The sequence below is a fragment of the Podarcis cretensis genome (genome assembly GCF_951804945.1).
Source record: "Podarcis cretensis genome assembly, chromosome: 13".
NCBI classification, from domain to species: Eukaryota; Metazoa; Chordata; class Lepidosauria; order Squamata; family Lacertidae; genus Podarcis; species Podarcis cretensis.
Window position 1 is genome coordinate 52,440,334 of NC_137182.1, and position 15,702 is coordinate 52,456,035.

General features: G+C 51.2%; 1 protein-coding gene across 9 annotated transcripts in view; it reads right to left on the reverse strand.

Annotated features, from left to right (window-relative positions):
* KDM6B (lysine demethylase 6B) overlaps positions 1-15,702 on the reverse strand; it is a 95,929-nt gene that overhangs the window by 4,165 nt on the left and 76,062 nt on the right. For 8 of the 9 annotated variants that reach the window (XM_079951717.1, XM_079951712.1, XM_079951719.1 and 5 more), the window contains 9 exons: positions 13,442-13,547; positions 11,140-11,345; positions 10,697-10,761; positions 10,198-10,266; positions 8,089-8,237; positions 6,997-7,111; positions 6,137-6,324; positions 5,652-5,793; positions 1,601-3,724 (listed from right to left, as the gene is read on the reverse strand). In XM_079951717.1, the coding sequence (XP_079807843.1) occupies positions 3,310-3,724; positions 5,652-5,793; positions 6,137-6,324; positions 6,997-7,111; positions 8,089-8,237; positions 10,198-10,266; positions 10,697-10,761; positions 11,140-11,345; positions 13,442-13,547 (1,455 nt within the window). In that variant the 3' untranslated portion in view covers positions 1,601-3,309. Of the gene's footprint in view, positions 1-342; positions 514-1,600; positions 3,725-5,651; positions 5,794-6,136; positions 6,325-6,996; positions 7,112-8,088; positions 8,238-10,197; positions 10,267-10,696; positions 10,762-11,139; positions 11,346-13,441; positions 13,548-15,702 lie in introns of those variants that run through there. The other variant, XM_079951718.1, reaches the window with a different exon arrangement.

Below are 15,702 nucleotides of genomic sequence, written 5' to 3' on the forward strand. Positions count from 1 at the left end.
GCATGAAGGAGGACTTTCTGAATTTTCCAACATTCAGTTTTGTTACTGGGGGGGGGGGGGAGACTTGGTAGAAACGACTTCACTGCTAACAGAAACTGGGTTTTTGTGTTGTATCCAGTTTTCATCTTACAGATCTGTTAAATATAATTCATAATAACAATCAGTAATCCTCAGAGAGCCACTTTGGGTGGACACTAGAGTTGATTGAACAGCTCTGAAGTACCTTGAAGAGCCTTGGTGATGTTTCCCTTTTCTGCCACTAGGCGGTGCCCTCCTCTAGGCTTTACCAAATCTGTGAGCCCGTGGGGCCTGCCTCTCCTCCTTCCCCAGACATATACTCACCAGGGTGAAGCTGTCATAGATGTGTATCAGTTCTTCCGTCTTGTACTGCTCAAGCACCACCACGCCGTGGAGAGAAGAGCTCCGCTTGCGGGCGCAGGCCTCACAGTGCACCAGGTACGTGTTTTTGCCCCCGTTTTCGCTCGTCACGAAAAGGATGTTGAAGACCTCCACCTGCGGGGAGCACACGGGGAATCAGCAACGGGACGTGGCCTTTGTCTCTACCCTCCTGCTCAACCTGTGCTGGGTAAGGGTGCGCTGGGAGGAAAGCAAGTTAAAAGGCTTTCCTTCCCACCTCTGCCTCTAATCACAGCTGTAAGCAGATTAGCCCCCTGAGGCTCAGCCCCACCTATAACCCCTCCAAATTTCACCCAGGTCTGCTCCCCACACCCTCAGCTACTAGGTCTCCTTTAATTGCATGGCAGATCATCTCCTCCTTTGCATCCCAAAATCCAAACCAAGAAGTTCTGCTCTTCCTTTAAATACCGTATTTTTCGCTCTGTAAGACGCACCTAGTTTTTGGAGGAGGAAAACAAGAAAAAATATATTCTGAATCTCAGAAGCCAGAACAGCAAGAGGGATCGCTGCGCAGCGAAAGCAGCGATCCCTCTTGCTGTTCTGGCTCCTGGGATAGGTGCACAGCCTGCATTCGCTCCATAAGACGCACACACATTTCCCTTACTTTTTAGGAGGGAAAAAGTGAGTCTTATAGAGCAAAAAATACGGTACCTCCCCGGCATAATCAATGCACCTTTTTTGGGGGGAAAGAATTTTCCAAGCCTGCCTTCCACTTTTTTAAGCAGTTAACAACGGCCACCCCTCCAAAAAATTAAAATAAAATAATGCATAAATGCCAGCCTGCCATGGTTTCTAGCGTTTAATGAGCAGGGATCTCTCCCAGCCCCTCCCACTCAGCACTGCAGTCACACTCGAGGCAAACGACAGTATGGGGGAGCACCGAGAAGGGCAAGCCTTTTGTGTTTACTGGTTAAAACCCTTACGGAAAGGGCGGGGGGGGGGTTTGCCCAAGCACATGCCTGCCACTGGCAGAGAATGTCAGCCATGGCTCAAGGCGGGCAAAAGGAGCTGCTGCGGCGAAAGAAGAGAGCAAAACACAAAGCTTGCGGCCGCTTTCTTCTGCCACGGGGTGAGGCTTTCTGGCTGGGAAGAGGGGCAGAAGTGTGGGACCCAGAGAAGAACGACACCGACACAGAACCAAGGGGGAAGGAATTTTATTTCTTCTCCACCAACATAAATTAACAAAAACCGAGCTCTGCACACTTGGCTGACACGTCACATGCCCAAAACGCAACCTATTGCTGAGTGGTGAATCTTGCAGCGGGCTGCTCTGGAAGAGAAGGCACTGATCCAGCCTCGCCTGAGCGACAGGGAGGGATCCCCAAATCTTGGCATCTTCAAGGGATGCTTTCCCTTGCATCACCCAGCAAGACTCTAGGATAGGGGCCCTTGTGATGGGGCAAAGGAGGTCCACCACAGGATTCTGGCTTGAGATGGGTGCGACTCTGGAAACAGAGGCTTCCTTCCTGCATCTCAGGCATTTCATGCCACAAGCCCTTGCTTGGCTGACTTCCCCTTTCCCTGTGAGGCTCGGCCGACAACAAGCCCTGCTTCCTTTCCACTTCCAGGGGGTCAGACTAGATGACCGTGTGGGTCCCCCCCAACTCTACCGTTCTGTGGCTTCTTTTAACCCAAGTCACTGCAGCGGAGTCCTGGCTCCACGACTGAGGAGGTTCTTCTCCCTGGCTGGCAGGGGCTGCAGTCTCCTCCACCTAAATTCACGGCTCAGTCACTTCCTGGCTTCGGTCGGCTCGGCGACTCACTTTTGACCCTGCCTTAAGAAGACTGCACAGCAGACATTCCTTCTTCGCTGCTTGAGCTGCGCTGTTTCTCAGGCTACCCCGAGACCTCAAGACGAGGTCCTTCAACAACATCAGCAGAGCTTTGCGTCTGGATCAGGCCCATTCAGCCTAGCATCCTATCCCTCCCCTGCAATTCCCGGCAGCTAGGAGCCATGTTCCCTCAGACAATGGAGATGAGAGCACAGCCATCGAGGTGAGTAGCTGCTGAGAGCCTCATCTCCCACGAATTTGTCTAATTCTCTTCCGGAGACTTCCAGCAGGGAGTTCCACAGGATGCCCTTAAAGCATGTTCTTTCTTCTATCCATCCCGTATCTTCCAAGGATCAACTTCACTCTGGTCCCTAAGCTGCACCAGACATCGTTTTATACACCTATTTAACCTTTTCGGTAAACCAAGAAGCCCCATAGGGGAAATACTCCAGTCCCTTAAATCGTTTTGGTCGCCGTTTCCCAAACCTTTCCTATCTCTGCACGATGACACTTAATGAGGTGCAGCCACCAGAACTCTGCTTGGGGTCCAGCTTCCTCCATCGGGGTCTTCCTTTCAGAGAGGGCAGATATAAAATTATATTTTCCTCCCGTTTTCATCATGGTGATCTACTGCAGGCTTCATAGTTTGAGACTCTTGACCGACAGCCGTGTGAGTTGAGGTGAAGTTTTGAAGAGCCGCAAGGTCCGACTTCACAATACGCTTGTGATCCTTCCGGAGGCTTCTTTTTCGCCACAGCTTTTTTTAAGACACGCGTTTCATACTCACTGTTTCGACCTTCCTAATCCCCTTTATGGCTTCTCGGGGGCCGTCAGGAATGAAGGAGGCACGGGAGCCTCAAACTGGAGTTGGGTACAGGAGGTATTTTAAAGACAAGCAGGCCTCATCAAACACTGTTCACACCACAAAGGCCTAGGAAACCCTGCCAGGCCCTTTAGTGGAAGGGGGAAAGGACTGTTTTCCAAAAAATAAAAAGTCTGTGGCGGGGGGAACGGAGTCTGTCACAGGCTAGGAGGACCTGCCGGTCGCTCTCTGCCAAAGATTTCGGAGGAAATGGATCGCAGAGGACGGAAAGATGGCCACTTCCGTGGGGGTCAACTTTCAGAGAACGTGAATGCGGAAGGCAAACCTCGTCCCCACAGTCAGAACTGCAGAGAGGGCCAGACATGGAAGCCCAGTCAACGGGTTTATTCTGGGGGGTGGGTGCACCAGGACTGGCGCTGTCTCGGAGCAGGGAGCGCCACCTGCGTTGCTGGCACTGTGGCGGACCTGTGGAGAAGGGGCAGCGCCCTGGAGGAAAGCGAGGTTGAGAGAGGGAGTGAGCCTCACCCCCGTGGAGTTGCCACTGTGGCGGGAAAGAGAAAAGCAAGAAGAGCCAGGAAAGCTTACGTCGCATTCGTTGCAGTAGTAGGCCGGCTCGTCCTTCACGCGGCCCTGGTAGGCGATCTTCTTGCCGGACCGGACAAGGCTCTCTCTCTGCACCTGGCAGTGCTTGATGGACTGCATCAGACAGTACCTGCAAGCAGGAGAAGAGAGGGCAGGGGTCAGGATGCGGCCGGATGCACTTCTCCACGGGGACGGATGAAGCAACCAACACATCAATGGGGGTGGGCGGGCAAAACCCCCCTAAGGGATTCTGTTAATTTAATTGCATCTTGCATTGCCCCCGAAAGTCAGTGTGTGTTAATAATAATAATACAGTAGTGCCTCGCAAGACAAAAATAATCCGTTCCGTGAGTCTCTTCATCTAGCAGTTTTTTCGTCTTGCGAAGCATCCCTATTAGCGGCTTAGCGGATCAGCTGATTAGCGGCTATTAGCGGCTTAGAAAAAGGGGGGTGAAAGGGAAAAAACTCGCAAGACGTTTTCGTCTTGCAAAGCAAGCCCATAGGGAAATTCGTCTTGCGAAGCGCCTCGAAAAACGGAAAACCCTTTCGTCCATCGGGTTTTCCGTCTTGCGAGGCATTCGTCTTGCGGGGCACCACTGTAATAATAATTTATTATTTATACCCCACCCATCTGGCTGAGTTTCCCCAGTGGGCGGCTCCCAATCAAGTATTGAAAACAATAAGGCTGCACATTAGAAACTGCACGATTTTTGTGTTTTTACCAGGCCTGCGCAGTAAACATCGCATCTGTATTTAAACAGTAGCCACAGAAGAGACAAGGGGGACGGTAAATGACACATCTGGACAGGGACTCAGGCCAGCTGGGGGTGCGGGGCTGAGCTCTGTTGCTAGCCCAAAACTACTGGAAGCGCAAAAAATTGCAGAGCCTTTTTCTTAGCTTAAAGGACAGAAAGAGCTCAGGGGTGGGAAGAGCCTCAAGCCTTGATTTCCACCGCACCCCCCCCCCAATAACCTGCTCAAATTCATGTTTCTTTTCCTTGTTTCTATCATGTATTTTGTGTTTTAATATTGTATCTTTATGTTGCGAGCAGCACTGAGATTTATGGATGAAGGGTGGTATTCAAATTTAATAATCAAATAAACAAATACAATTTTTTAAAAGAGAATTTTTAAAAGTTTTTTAAAGAAAGAAACAACACGCAAACTCTAAATCCTATCAATTCACATTACGTAAACATTTTGTCAAAGTGAAAATTTTGTCAAAGTGTAAAATATCATTTGTTGACTGTGAATTGCCTTTACCATAATAAATATTTTTTTGTGGGAGAGGCAGGCCTTCGTCGCTGAGTTGGAACATAATTTGGGCAGCCCAGGACCGTGTCCACACACGGTTACACACTGGCCAGGCTGGAGCCCCGCGGGGGGAGATCACTTTGGTGCTGCTACTACAGCGGTTTGGACTTCACCCCTGGAAGTGCACTCCATTGTCTGTTGAGACAGACGGATGCCAACACGATCACCAGCTGCTATTGCAAAATCCGTGTTTGTTTTCCCAGACAAACTTCGACTCCTTTTCCAGTGCAGGGAATAAAATGCCTAAGACTGCTTCTCTTATTTGTAACGCAACGTTTCTAGCATATGTTAATTAAAAAAAAGTATCTTTGGAACATACGGTAACGTATTGCCTGTTTATCTGTTCTATAGATTACACACACACACTTCCTGCGTTTTGCGCAGCTGTTGAAACGGGCCAGGGGGAGGGAGACGGGACCCCTAGCCCTCCAGGTACTGCAGAGCCAACATCCAACAACATCTGGAGGGTGAAACGTCCCCCACATCTGGGCTAAGGGCACAAGAGGTCACCCCCGCCACCAAATGATGGAGACCCCACCTGCAACCAAAATGAGGCTGGGGTCCCCTGTGCCTTCCCACGGAGGGCCCCTCGTATCTGGTCCCCAACCAAGAGGCTTTTGGGCACTTGAGAAAGTGCAAGAAACTGCCCAAGGCGTAAATGCAAAAGCAGGCGGGACACGGCCAGGAAAGGTTGGAGGGGTTGCGGGTGGGGGGGGGGGCAGAACCCCGAAAGCCGTCCTCACTTGATCATTTTGTACAAGTCGGGGTCACTGATTTTGACCGTGCGGGCCACGTTCCAGGAGACGTGGATCATGGGCACAATGGACTTGACGTTCTTCACCTCGTTCCATTCGTAGCGCTCAAGGGCCAGCTGGTACTGGTAAGCTGCAAAGGAAAGGGAAGAGGTTCAGAGGGGCAGGAAGAGAACGCCCCTCTAGGCAAGGAGAGGATCGCGTCATGGAACCTCCCGCCGCCGGTGCCCTTCCACCGTTCGGATTCCATTCTTAGACCGAGGTAAAGTTCGCAAACCGGGACACTACTTCCGCTTTTGCGGAGTTGGTAAACAGAATCAGGACGGTTCTTAAACCGAGGTAGCACTGTAGTAGGATCGTGGAAGCAAGACACGACCCTGCCCTTTATAGAGTGTGGGGCACTGGTGGGGCTCCCCTTTTCAACTCCCCCTCCTCCCACCCCGCTTTTCAGGACCTCGGCCATCCGGCTAAGTTACCTGTCAGGGGGCCGACGTTCCAGGCGATGTTATTACACCACCCGGTGGCCTGAACCCAATGCACCGTCCCGGCGTTGATCCACACGAGGTCTCCGGGGCGCTGGATGAAGCGGTAGACGGGGATGTTGGACTGGTAAAGGTCCTCGAGGATGGGCCACCACGAGCCGGTCAGGTAGTCGACACCGTGCCTGCGGGAAAGCGGGCGTTGGGGTGACGAGGCAAAGGGGAAACCACCTGGAAAAACCTCCCCTCCTGACAATTAATATGTTTTCCTATGATGGCCCCACGGAAGTGGGCAAAGCAATGCAGCAGCACCTCTCGTGCCCCCGATCCCAGGAACCCATCCCCCAAATCATCACCTTAGGGCAGGGGTCCCCAACATGACACCCATGGGTGCAACAGCATCCTCCAGGTATTCTCCTGGGACCCACAAAGCCTCTGGGCTTCCACACACACTGACTCTTGGGCCACGAGCTGGCAAGAGGGGTTACCTTTTTCTCCCCCGAACAGACCATAGAGGTGAAGAAGGAAGTTGCAAGAGTGGCTTCCCTTTCCCACTTCCTCTTCAAGGTTTCAGCTTAATTTTACTGGATCTGACTTCTGCTCAGTCAAGCAAAGTGTGCCTGTTTTTTTGTTTTGTGTGTGTTTGTTTTTGTGTGTGTGCTTTCCCTCTGTATGCCTCTTGAGGTGGAAGGGGTTATCTGGGGGAGAGAAGTGACCGGGAGGGTGGGCACACACCAATGGCGCTTGCTCGAAACCCACATGGGCCCTGAAAGGCTGGGAACCCCTGGTACCAGCGAGCTCTCCATCCTGCATAAGCATATATGACATTTATACAGCAGCAGGGACATGACCCTCACCTGTCACAGAAGGCGCTGATGTCCTGCCAGTAATGCTCGTGGACAGCAAACCACTCGCAATCCCCCGGCCCAATGTTGATGTTCACGGAGCAAAAGTTGTTGTTCTCCTGGTGCCCTGGAAGTTGGGGGGGGGGAACAGGACACAAGTTACAGCAGAGGTTCTCAAAGGGTCTGGCATTAGAGGATGGCAAGTGCGGCAGGAGGATTTGAGGACAATCCTAAACATTTCAGTGTAGCGTGCAGCATCAAAACAAAACTATTTTTGCTTATTCGCAAATTACGGACATACCATATTTTTTTGCTCTATAAGACGCACCAGACCACAAGATGCACCTAGTTTTTGGAGGAGGAAAACAAGAAAAAAAATATTCTGAATCTCAGAAGCCAGAGCAGCAAGAGGGATCGCTGCACTGTGAAAGCAGCAATCCCTCTTGCTGTTCTGGCTGCACAGCCTGCATTCGCTCCATAAGACGCACACACATTTCCCCTTACTTTTTAGCAGGGAAAAAGTGAGTCTTATAAAGCAAAAAATACGGTATTTTCAAAATGAGAGCAAGAAATAGATACCGAGGACAATATTGTTGTGGCTTTCAAGTATGAAAGATCGGAAAAGAGAAAGGCATCTTTTTGTTGATGAGCAGATAAGAGTTTGTTCATCCCAAATTGGACCTAATATAAATGAGATTACCTGGCAAAAGCAAGCTAATGCCTCTCACTGTATGCGTTCATAATTATCTGGGGGCAGCCATGCTGTCAGATTGCCTCTGCTGGAGAGGTGGGAGGCAGAAAACTTGCCCGCACCCCTGAACTAGGGTAGCAGCTGACCGTTCAGAAACTGAGCCTAAGTTTTGGTTTCCCTCTTTCCTCCCCATCCCTTTCCGCCTGTGTGTTGTGTTGTGTGCCCCCCCCCCCCCCAATCGTAAGCCTGAAGGCAGGGGCTGCCTTGTTACCTACTGCCTTGGGCTATATGTTAGGTGCTCTGCAGACCTTTTCCGGCTGAAGAAGGGGGGGGGGGTAGAGATACTCTAAATAAAACCACTCAATCAATGAAACAACCCAGCCAGCAGCTATCACCGCAGCTTGTGGCCTTACCTGGTGTGCGGCTTCCAGGCACTTTCATGTACAGCTGCACCGTGTTCATGCCCAGGATGGTGTGCCCCACGTGACTCAGCATGTTGCCCGTCGACGTGACCCGCATGAAAGCTGGCAACTTGAGGAGCTCCTGAAGCTGCGGTTTCCACCTGTGATGCATGTCAGGGGAGAGTGGTTAGCTGCGATTCCTGCATCGCAGGGGGATGAATTATTATTATTATTATTATTATTATTATTATTATTATTATTATTTATTTGTACCCCACCCATCTGGCTGGGTTTCCCCAGCCACTCTGGGCGGCTTCCATAAAAACCAAAAATACACTAAAATATCACAGATTAAAAACTTCCCTGAAAAGGGCTGCCTTAAGATGTCTTCTGAATGTCAGGTAGTTATTTATCGCTTTGACATCTGATGGGAGGGCGTTCCACAGGGCGGGCACCACTACCGAGAAGGCCCTCTGCCTGGTTCCCTGTAACTTTGCTTCTCGCAATGAGGGAACCGCCAGAAGGCCCTCGGCGCTGGACCTCAGCGTCCGGGCAGAACGATGGAGGTGGAGACGCTCCTTCAGGTATACTGGGATGAAATAGGTGGCCCTTCCTATCAAGATTAGTTTTTGGGAAACCGCTTTCTAAATATTTATTATAACACTGATACGTATTCGTTTACTGATTCTTTGCATTTATTCGCTGCCCTCCATCTCAATGAGAGCCCTTTTAAAATGAAAACACATCTTGCACACCTTGTTGTCCACTGGGGGGCAGCACTGAGAAGCAATCAGGTTTCCTTCTAGTGACAACAACCAAATAATAATAATGGAGTGGAGACTAGGGGCGGGGGGCGGGGGAGCTTCACCTGCAGTGACCAGTTATGACCACTGAATGGAAAGCAAAGAGCTCTGTCAAGGTGAGAAGGTGGCATACAAGGCAATGACAAGATACAGCCACAGGGAGGCAGCATGGAACATCATAACAGGGGAAAAATAATTCCAGGGCATGGCTACAGAGGGGCAGCACCGAGCAATATTAAGTCTCCTGCCTGCAATGACAAATTATGGCCACAGAAGGGCAGCAATGAGCAATATTATGTCTCCTGCCTGCAATGACAAAATATGCCAGAAAGGGGCAGCAACAAGCAATGTTAAGTTTCCAGCTTGTAATGACAAATTATGGCCACAGAGGGGCAGCAATGAGCAATACTGTATTAAGTCTCCTGCCTGCAATGACATATTATGGCCACAGAGGGGCAAGCAAAGAGCAATGCTCTCATGTCTGCAATGACCAATTATGGCCACAGAGGGGCAGCAACGAGCAGTATTAAGTCTCATGCCTGCAATGACCAATTATGGCCACAGAGAGGCAGCAGCAAGCCACAAAAAGCAAGGTCATTGAGAGAGCACAAGACTTTTAATCTCAGAGTTGTGGGTTCGAGCCCCACGTTGGGCCCAAAGAATCTATGGTTCCACAATTCCAATAATAATAATAATAATAATAATAATAATAATAATAATAATAATAATTATTATTATTATTATTATTATTATTATTATTTATATCCCGCCCTCCCCAGCCGAAGCCGGGCTCAGGGCGGCTAACAACAATAAAATAGTGCAACATTCTAAAAACATTTCATTATAAAAATTAATTAAAATCAAGTTGATGGCAACCATTAAGCTAAAGTTCTGTGAAGATTGCCAAAGGAGGGAGTCAGGCTGCGCCCTGACCAAAGGCCTGGCAGAACAGCTCCGTCTTGCAGGCCCTGCGGAAAGATGTCAAGTCCCGCAGGGCCCTAATCTCTTGTGACAGAGCTTTCCACCAGATCGGAGCCACAGCTGACAAGGCCCTGGCTCTGGTTGAGGCCAGCCTAACCTCTCTGTGGCCTGGGACCTCCAGGATGCTTTTGTTTGAAGACCGTAAGTTCCTCCGCGGGACATACCAGGAGAGGTGGTCATGTAGGTACCCGTAGGTAAAATCACAACCCTCATTTTCTTGCAGTCAAAAGACACAAGAATTGTGCGTTTGCCTGTAGGAAAAACAACCCTGGCACTTCACAGTGAAAAGGCGGGGGTGGAGTTGGAGGCAGTTAAAGAGCAAAGCGACAATTCTCACCGTTTGGCATCCGAGAGGTCAATGTTGGTCCCAAACTTGATAATCTGGTGCGGTTTCTGGTCCGGGTTGCTGCAAAGGGCAGAAAGGAAGAGTTATGATGCAGGAGGTGCAGAGAGGAGAGATGGGAGGGAATTGCCCCCCTCCCCACACCATGGCCCATCAAAACCCTCCATCCAGACCCAAATAAATAATAATAATTTACCTAGGAACTGCCCCTCCCAAAAATGTGTAAAAACCCCTCTCTGCCTTCTGTACTGCTTAGTCTTCAAAATTCACTCATAAAGCATTGAAGGGGGCTGGATGACGTGACCCGATTAAATCATTTTGGGGGTGGCAGACCCCGCCCCGCAACTCACGCCCTCTTTTATTTGCATTCAGTTTTAAACTGTTGCAAAGCCGTTCCTCCAGCCGAAATCCGCCCCCCGCTCCCGGAAATGAACAAAAACAGCAAATACCACTGGAAACACAAAGCAAGGTAAGGAAGGATGAGGCCTCCTACCTTGGGGGCGCCTCAGTGGTGCTGTCAGGCTCATCTGCTTCCTCGTCGTCCGTCTCCTTGTCTTCCTGCCTCAAGAGACAGAAAGGTCAGATCGGGAATCCTCCCCGCCACCCCAAAAAAAACCACCCACCCCACCCAGGAAGAGGTATTCAAGCTCGGTCACCCAGTGAGAAGATAAAGACCTTCTCCCGCCAGCCTTAACGCTGCAGGAATGCGGCAAACCCTCCCCAGCCCAAAGGGTGGCTTGCTCCATCTCCCTAAGGAGAGGGCCGGCCCACCCTTAAGCCTCTGGGGCAGTCCACCCAGTCGCCTCGGGTAGCAGCAGCAAGGGGGCAGGCCCTCCTTTCTGCTTTGCCTCAAGCGGCAAAATGTATTGGGCCAGCCCTGGCGGTAGGGGTGGGGGGAATGGCCCCGAGAGATGCCCCCGCCTGCCGCCTTCTCACCTGAAGGGACTCCTGGAAGGAGGCCGCTTGGTACTGAGCGTATTTGGCGATCGTGGTGTGCGAGCGGCTGCTCTCGCAAGGCCACACCTGCTTCGTCCCGGAGAGGTCCCAATTTTCGTCTGAGGGCTGCTGGACCTGCGTGCGAACCTCGACGGCGTGCTCCCCGCTCGCGTCCACCAACGTCTTTGTGCTGAACAGGCCCAGGTCTGGGGGGGGGGGGGAGCGGGTGTCATGGCGGAGCTTCGAGAGAATTCTGCCCCTCTGCCCCTCCCTGTTTGCTGGCAAGTTTATGGTGCGAAGCCCACCCTCTTCAGGCTTCCCCAGCCTGGTGCCCTCCAGATGTTTTTGGCTGGGAGTCAGAGGCAAAAACACCTGGGAGGTGCCCAGTTTGGGGCTCCCGAAGACCTCTGGGAATCGTGACCTCTTTTTCTTTTCACTGCCCCCCACAAGGAAAAAGCCCCCTGCTCCTGAACAACCAGATTGCAAGGGCTCACTCACTCACTGCCTCACCAAGATCACACATTCCATTTTGTGGACATCTTTTCATTAAAAGTACAGCCGTACCTTGGTTTTGAAACAGCTTAGTTCTTGAACGTTTTGGCTCCCAAATGCCACAAACCCGGAAGCGACTGTTCCGGTTTGAGAACTAATTTTGGAACCTGAACGCCCGACGAGGCTTCCGATTGGCTGCAGGAGCTTCCTGCAGCCAATCATAAGCTGTGCTTGGGTTTCCAAACGTTTTGGAAGTCAAACGGACTTCCGGAACGGATTCCGTTCGACTTCCGAGGTACGAATGTATGCACTACCTGCTCAAAAATCTATCTGACCCCGAAGCCTCCGATTTCAAATACAGTACGGTCACATCCTGTATGGGGGTTCAGTCCTGAGACTTCCATGGATACACAAAAATGGGCAAACCCTGCCCTGTGGTTGGTGGGGGAGGCAGGCCCAGAAAGCAAGGTGGAGAGCTTAAGACTTCTCTCCTCGCCAGGTCCTCCCCGCTTTAACCAGCGCAGAAACAGCTTTTAAGCTCCCCGACTTAGAATCATATGAGTTGGAAGGGTCCAACCCTCTGCAAATGCTTGCATTCACCTTGCGGAATTTCAAGCAGCCAGCCTCCAAGCATGCGTGGCTGAAATTGTGCAAGTTAAATGCATGTATAGTGCGGTCAAACCTACACAGCGCTGCAGAAGCAAACACACACTTCTCCATTGGGAGAGCAGAAGACTCTTGACCCCTCAATACGATACAACAATCTTTATTGTCATTGTCTCATACAGAACAACGAAATTGAAAAAATCTACACCAGACATTCAAAAACCAACAAGCCTGCTATCCCAGCCTGGTTAACCACCTGAAAACTCTGATACCCCATAATTAAATACAATATACTCCCACAGAGACTACCTTAAAGGTAAAGGTAAAGGGACCCCTGACCATTAGGTCCAGTCGTGGCCGACTGGGGTTGTGGCGCTCATCTCGCTTTACAGGCCGAGGGAGCCGGCGTTTGTCTGCTTCCGCAGACAGTTTTTCCGGGTCGTGTGGCCAGCATGACTAAGCCGCTTCTGGCAAAACCAGAGCAGCGCACAGAAACGCCGTTTACCTTCCCGCCGGAGTGCTACCTATTTATCTCCTTGCACTTTGAGGTGCTTTTGAACTGCTAGGTTGGCAGGAGCAGGGACCGAGCAACGGGAGCTCACCCCGTCGCGGGGATTTGAACCGCCGACCTTCTGATCGGCAAGCACTCCGTTTAAACCCAAAATCGCATTTGGATAAAAACTGTTTCTCAGGTGGCTAGTCCTAGTCTTTATAACCCTGTCCCTTCTTCCAGAAGGCAGAAGCTGAAAGAGATCATTTCCGCACCATCCTGCGCTATCTCTGCAGCTTTCTTATGGCACCTGGAAGCATAGATTTGATCCAAGGTGGGCAGAGTGCACCCAGTTATTCTCTCCGCAGTCTTTACAACCCTGGACAGCATTGTTTTTCTGCTGACCGTGCAGCTCCCAAACCACACACACAGATCATAAGTTAATACACTCTCCACAGTAGAATGGTAGAATGCCTTGGGGTTGTGGGTTCAAGCCCCTTGTTGGGCAAACGAGCCCTGCATTGCAGGGGGTTGGAACAGATGACCCTTGGGGTCCCTTCTCCCTTCCGACTCTATGATTCTTTGTGTATCCTTCCTTCTCCCAGGCCCAGAAGTCTCTACTTCCAACTCAGGCTCTCCTCCGCAGAGCCCCAGCCTCCAACCCAGGCGCTCTTTGGCCCCCACCCTCAAACCCACAGAGGGCGGGATACTCACTGAGGCGGAGGGATCCGGCTAGGCCCCGGATGACGGTGATGGGGTTCTTGGGGTCAGTGCAGAACTGCAGGAGGACCGGAGAGAAAGCATCTCGCTTGCTCTCCAACTGAAGAGGAAAGAGGAGAGCCGTTAGAGGCCAAGATGCCAGTTCGGGTCCCCACCCCCCACCCCCCAAAAGCAAAAGCCTAAGGCACCCCCCAGAAACAGCGACAGCAGAACAACAACAACAACAATGCAGCATTTCCTAGTTTGGACCAGAGGTCCACTTAGATAAACCCACTGATCAGTATCAACAGAACCGCCTAGTCCAGGCCACTGGGCCGAAGTCTCCACAGTTCCCCGCCCCCAGTTTAGACTAATGTTGCTCCAGCATCCCCCATCTTCAACCAGAAACTCCCCCCGCCCTTAGATCCAGTGGTGGGTGCTCTTTCATTGGTCAACGGTGGTCTCCACCGAGCACTTTTGGAGTCATTTGCAAGACTTGGCTCTGCCTCCACAGTTGGAAGCAGTGATGGTTTTGGATAGCAGTTCCTGGAAAACGCAGGAGGGGAGAGTTGATATTGTGTCTGAGTTCTGCTTGCGGCTTTCCGACTGAGGCATCTGGTGGGCCACTGTGAGAACAGGATTCTGGACTATTGATGGACCACCGGATTGACCCAGCAAGCTTTCCTTACGTCCTTAAGTTCTCCAGATCATTTAAGAATGAGCAGGAAGGACACAGGGGGGCAGAAAGTTTGCGGAGTTAAGAGTCTCCTTTTAGATTTGATTCCCCCCCCCCTCCACTGCACAGTTCCAAGCGGACCAGAGAAGAATCCCCAGGGAACAGAGGAAGCAGTCTTATCTGTGCAGCTGCAGGAGGAATCCGGGATGATAAAAAGAGCTGGTTGCAGTTCCGTGTGGGAAACAGTCGAGCAAAGAAGCTGCAGGGTGCAGCCCATCACTCCAAAGCAGCCAGGGGGAAGACTTTTACTCTGCTTTCCATAAAATCAAGACAAGTAGCCAAACAGCGCCCCTTAGGATGAAGAAATGGGAGGCAGGGAAGTCTTGCTCCAAAAAATGTCAGGAGACGGTTCTGGGGGCCGTTTTGCAGTCTGGAGACAGTGTGGGGAGGGAGGAAGTGATGGAGGTGGGGGAAACCTCAAGGTAAACAGCCACCCCCCCAAAAAAAGTCTTCTTTGGAGGAGACACGTCCTGGGGCGGAAGGCGAGCAAGGAGCTCCACCGGTCCAAGCTGGGCATCCATAATGCCTTTGGTTTCCAGGCAGATTCCAGGTCCAGGGTTTCAAAAATCTCATCTTCTGGGATGCTGAGCTAAGCTAAGAGCAGTCAGAAGGCCGTTAAACTAATGGTGCAACTTGTTGAGGGAGGGGAGGGGGGAGGGAGGGAGGGACAGAGACTTTTGGGGAATGGCCCCCAATTCCCAAACACAACCAAAATGGAAGATCGGGGGAGGAATTGAAGAGACAGTGGAACCATGCGTTGGAGAAAGATCAAGGTGGAGGGAAAGAAAAGACCTCTTTCAATGCCTCTTTCCACGCAGGAGGGCCGGAACCACACAGGGGATGTGCAAGAGAATCTAATTGGTGAACGGGAACTGGATTAAACCCTGGCTAAGCAGAAACTGCAGCTCTCTGCAATGTCACCTCAAAGCACAGCAGAACGGGATTGGGGACACCAGCAGAACTTTGTCCTAAGAGATGCTGCCCCACCAAGAAAGGACGAATGTGGACCGACTCTAAGCGGACTGACTCCCAGCCCAGAAGTTTCATTTTGGACCAAGAAATCTGGGCGCCCGGGAGTGTGGCATTGGGGAGGGGTGCATGTGCCCCAAGTGGGGCTGAGGACATTCCCCGAGTAACGAGGGGGCAGAATGGATGATCTTCGCGACCTCGAGGCGCAGGAACCAGCGGAAGGGCAGGCTGGGTCAGGCAATGGAAAACTTGACTCTGAACCACAGTACCCAAGAGAGAATTGGGCCGAGGTTTGGACTGCCTGATTCAGTCATCCCAGAACCCTGTAGCTTTTTGCTACAGAATAAATCAGGAGGAGTTGGGCATAAATTGAGAGGCACATTAACAAGAGTTGGGGCGGGTGCTCTAAAAGGAACACACAGAAAACGAAGGGAGTTTTGCTCCAAAACAGCCAGGAGAGCCAAGGACGAAGTATCCAAGGGAAACAGTGGGGAAGGATAAGTAACAGTGTTTTGGTGTGGGAACGTGGATTTTCAAATAATAAAATCCATGATCGTCATAATAGGTGTCT